Genomic DNA, 4288 nt, shown 5'->3' on the forward strand with positions numbered 1-4288 from the left:
TCAATGAAGCCAAACTGATCACCTTCAGCATGTTGGTTTTTTGTAGTGTATGGATCTCCTTTGTACCCACCTACTTGAGCTCCAAAGGGAAATACATGGTAGCCGTGCAGATCTTCTCCATCCTGGCCTCCAGCCTGGGTTTACTAGTCTGCATCTTTATCCCCAAATGCTACATTATTATTCTGAGACCTGCCATGAACACCAAAGAAAATCTGATGATAAAAAATCATTAAGTCTCCTGATGTTGGTCTTTATTTTTGTACAGTTTACATTCAGTATAAAACCACATACTTTGAAGTCATGTTTTATGTGTTGTAGCTTATTTTTCTTCATTCCATGTGAATTTTGTATTATAATAATTGAGTAGTGACGTTGCTAAAACAACTCAAATTATTTGAAATAACTATATCCTTCAATTGCCACAATCTGAATTCATGTTAAATCATAAATATCATCAATGACATTAATAAAATTTCTGAAACCAGGCCAGAGATGTTACCAGAGATGTTCTGACATAGTTTTAGATTAAATTAAAGACTATGGCTAATGATGTTGTGTGTTTTTTTTTGCTATATATGTTGGTGTTATATTTTATTTTGGGGGATGATATTCTGATTTTTAAAAATAGTTAATTTCAAATATATATTTGATTGGTCTCTTCTGGCTGGATAATGTAAGATGATAGATAGATAGATAGATAGATAGATAGATAGATAGATAGATAGATAGATAGATAGATAGATAGATAGATGAGAGATGAGAGAGATTGAGAGAGTGAGAAACAAATTATTATTTTACACTGTCTTCCATCAAAAACTTTGAATCATTTGAAAACAAAAGTCATGTAGACACCTGATATGACAATGAAGGTGTGCTTATGAGAAGTATTAAAATGGATTCCTGTTTTTTATCCATGTCCATATCCATTTGCATATACATATACATATAGTGTGTGTATGTGTGTTTGTGTGTGCTGCCATCCTAGCAATTCACAATACAGCTGAAGAAATCCTACAAACTTGGCTTTCCCTGAATGTGCCTTCAGTTGATTCTTATCATTTGCTTCTAATCATCTCAAATCCTGAAACCAACATGTTTCAAAAGGGAAGGGGAAAAAATACTCCTAATGGGCAACTTGATATTTTAATTTTTGATAAACATCATGACAACTTTTCTTCTTCATGATTTTCATATATATATTTTCTATTTTCACATACATGTGCTCAATAGACAACGTGATGACTGAGTCTATTAGTAATTCTGTGGTACATATAAGCTTCTTCCAGCTAGGGCCACTATTACACCTGCCAGTACATCCTCTCTTCTTCTGGCAATAACTATTTTTCCACATCAAGCAAACACAGTTCTTATTATTGTTAGTAAGCATACAATTGTATATCAACATTTGTTACACTTTTCTAATAATATCAGTTTAAAATATCTTTTCTAGTCAAAGCATATCTCAATTTCCACTTATTTAATCCATATCCTATTTTTTCTTTTTTTCATTTTAATTTCCCATCCATGTTGAAAGTAGTGGGTTGGAGGCTTAGAGAAAATGTATGGGAAACGTCGAGAAAATATTTTAGATGTTATTGCAGTAATCAGGTAATCTCCTGGCTTGTAGTGATTAAACTTCTTAAATTCTTCTATTGTCACCTTCAATGGACATTTCATCTGCATCGTGGCACAGGGAAATTCGGACAGAAACAGAAACAGAAAGAAATGCGTTTTCAGCAATAGCATTTGAAGATATTGATGGAGATGCTTCCCAAAGTTCTTTCTCTGGCACAAAGTTGAAGTTCAGTGATCTCAAAATAGCTCCTCTGCAGTGAAGACTTTCCAGTTTGCCCCAGTTATGGAAGAGAAACCTGCAATTTCAGACTAGCATAATCTCTGCCTAAGTCTACTTCTTCTCTCACTAGCCAGTGGAGAAATTTTAATTTCTTCTTATTGTGTATTGTGTGAACGAAACCATCTTCTTCAATGAAGGTCAGATATTCCAGAATGTTTACCTCTAGGAAATGATATATCCTAACATCAATATAGTTTTGAATGATTTTTTTCTTGAATATTGCACTCTTTTGGCCTATATAGAGAATAAGTTCATATGGATTGATTATCAACTGTCATATGGCATCAACATCTACTGATATCATAGCTAGACCATCTTCAGGTTGATCTGTCCATAACCTGGACCTTCATGTATCTCAGTGACACACACTTGACACTAATTGAGTCCAGCCACCTTGATGCTGGTCATGTTCTTCTTCTCTTTCCTTCTACCTTTTCCCAGATCTGTCTAGTACAGTACATCTTTACAACGCTATCTTGAGTAAGAGGAACTTGCCAGAGTAACCCAAGCCCTTTTCACTCTTGCCTGGACTACTTCAATGTGTTGTACATGGGTGTTTCTTCAAAGACAGTTCAATAGTTTCAATTGGACTAGAATGCAATTACTCAGCTGTTGGTGCATCAAAGGGATTCTGCACTGATTTCCTATTAGCTTTGGTCCTTACTAGCTTCTAAATGCAGTTCAAAGTTTTGACCTTTAAAATCAAACTCCCAGAATTGTCCACAGACCTCAAAATTTGAAAGATTGAGGAACATTGGATTTTGGGGGGGGAGGGCAGTGGTGGGATTCAGCCAGTTCGCACCATTTCGGCAGAACCGGTAGCTAATTTTTTGTTGCCCAGACTCAGAATAGACTTTCGGAAGCGGCATCCACACAAAGAACTGGTTTTCCCCATATTTGAATCCAACCACTGGGGGCGAATGTCAATTACATTTGAATTAGAAAGATAAGTAATACTGTGATCCTTGTTTCAGAATGTGTGAGAACTGTTGGCACAAATCACATCACTGAATCAATATGCTCTTCAGTACACTAACATTTTCTCTTTCTTTGCTAGTCAATAGATAGTTAATCTACTTTCATTAGATTTCCCACAGTTTGTTTGATGGACCAATGGACTAGGGAAAGCATGTTTCATTTTTAAATGCCGTGAGGTATATAAATGTGTTATTGATCTGATGTGGAGAATTCAGTGCTGTGCCATCCTGTCTTTATAATATTATTCTAAGTACAGTATTTTAGTTAAGTCCTTGTATTTAAATTAAGTCAGAGGTGAAATATCGTAACCCAGACTCTGAATAAAAGATAGGGCTCCTTTGGCAATTCTCTACTACTTCTTCTTTCTGTCTTCAAGTCCCTGAAATCACCCGATTTCCTACTGATATAAGGGGTGACAGAAATATTATTTATCCCAATCCACCCACCTTCTAAGGAAACCTCAAAAAAAATGTACACAGGGAACAATGGGGAAAATATTACTTGGAAGTGGATCTTTCCCCACTTCCAAATAATAAAAAAGTAAATCACACCCAGCACATTGGTTTCTGTTGAGATCTCATGATATTGCATTCTCTCCAATCAGAAGTGACAGACACCTAGATGAATAGATGTTATTGTACTGGATTGCCTGTTCCTCCCATATACTTCAAGGGTAAAGTCAAGGTGTGTGAAAAATGACATATTTTTTTCTCCCATGAATTTGGAAGGAAATCAGGTAAGATGTTTGGAGTGCCAACACAGAAAAGTCCATACTTTGGAATCTACACCTTTGGAATTAGAACTTCAGATGAATCTGTGACAATTCGCTGCAGGACAACTCACCATGGCCAACTCGCTGCAGGACAAGAGTTACACTAATGTCTAAGAAATGGTGGAATAGAATGATTTAAAAAGGGATACAAAAGGAACGACAAAATGAAATGGGAATTACAAAAATTAAAATATATTTTTTATTTATTTTAAATAATTATATTAAATTGTAAAATTGTCCCATGGTGACTTGTCCCATGGTGAGTTGGCCATAGCCAGTTGGCCACAATGAGTTGGCTATGGTGAGTTGTCCCATTCTGGCTTCAGATTAATGTTCATCCTTGAAGCAACTGATTTTCCAGGAAATATATGTAATTAATTTACTTATACTCCATCAAATGGGTTTTGGAGGATGCAATGGATAAAGGTCTCAGGTGCATATTTAGTTGAAGGACTCAAATCTGCCCATTGTATAGCATTGACCGTGGTCTCAGCTTTTCAGATTTTGTTTACCCCTTCAACTTCAGCCTTTTTTGCTATTGCACTCCTACAGCACCATCTATTGGCCCCCTACTAGATAACTTATGACAGCAAATGTCATCACATTATGAACAAGTCAGTAACAGGCCATTTTTCAGATTAATGCACCCGGGAATTTTGACTAGATCTTATTTGTAATCATGA

General features: G+C 35.8%; 2 protein-coding genes across 2 annotated transcripts in view; both read left to right on the forward strand.

The window, feature by feature from the left end:
* The window catches only part of LOC114922432 (vomeronasal type-2 receptor 26-like), a 9717-nt gene extending 9484 nt beyond the window's left edge, over positions 1 to 233 (forward strand). Inside the window, exon 7 of the mRNA XM_029283776.1 lies at positions 96 to 233. Within this exon, the coding sequence (XP_029139609.1) occupies positions 96 to 233 (138 nt within the window). The remainder of the gene's footprint in view (positions 1 to 95) is intronic.
* A 1325-nt stretch (positions 234 to 1558) lies between these two features.
* LOC107285917 (vomeronasal type-2 receptor 26-like) overlaps positions 1559 to 4288 on the forward strand; it is a 13238-nt gene continuing 10508 nt past the window's right edge. Inside the window, exon 1 of the mRNA XM_015814190.2 lies at positions 1559 to 1608. Coding sequence (XP_015669676.2) covers positions 1559 to 1608 — 50 coding nt within the window. The remainder of the gene's footprint in view (positions 1609 to 4288) is intronic.

The sequence above is a fragment of the Protobothrops mucrosquamatus genome, unplaced genomic scaffold, assembly GCF_001527695.2.
Source record: "Protobothrops mucrosquamatus isolate PMUCROS unplaced genomic scaffold, P.Mucros_1.0 scaffold_84, whole genome shotgun sequence".
Lineage (NCBI taxonomy): Eukaryota > Metazoa > Chordata > Lepidosauria > Squamata > Viperidae > Protobothrops > Protobothrops mucrosquamatus.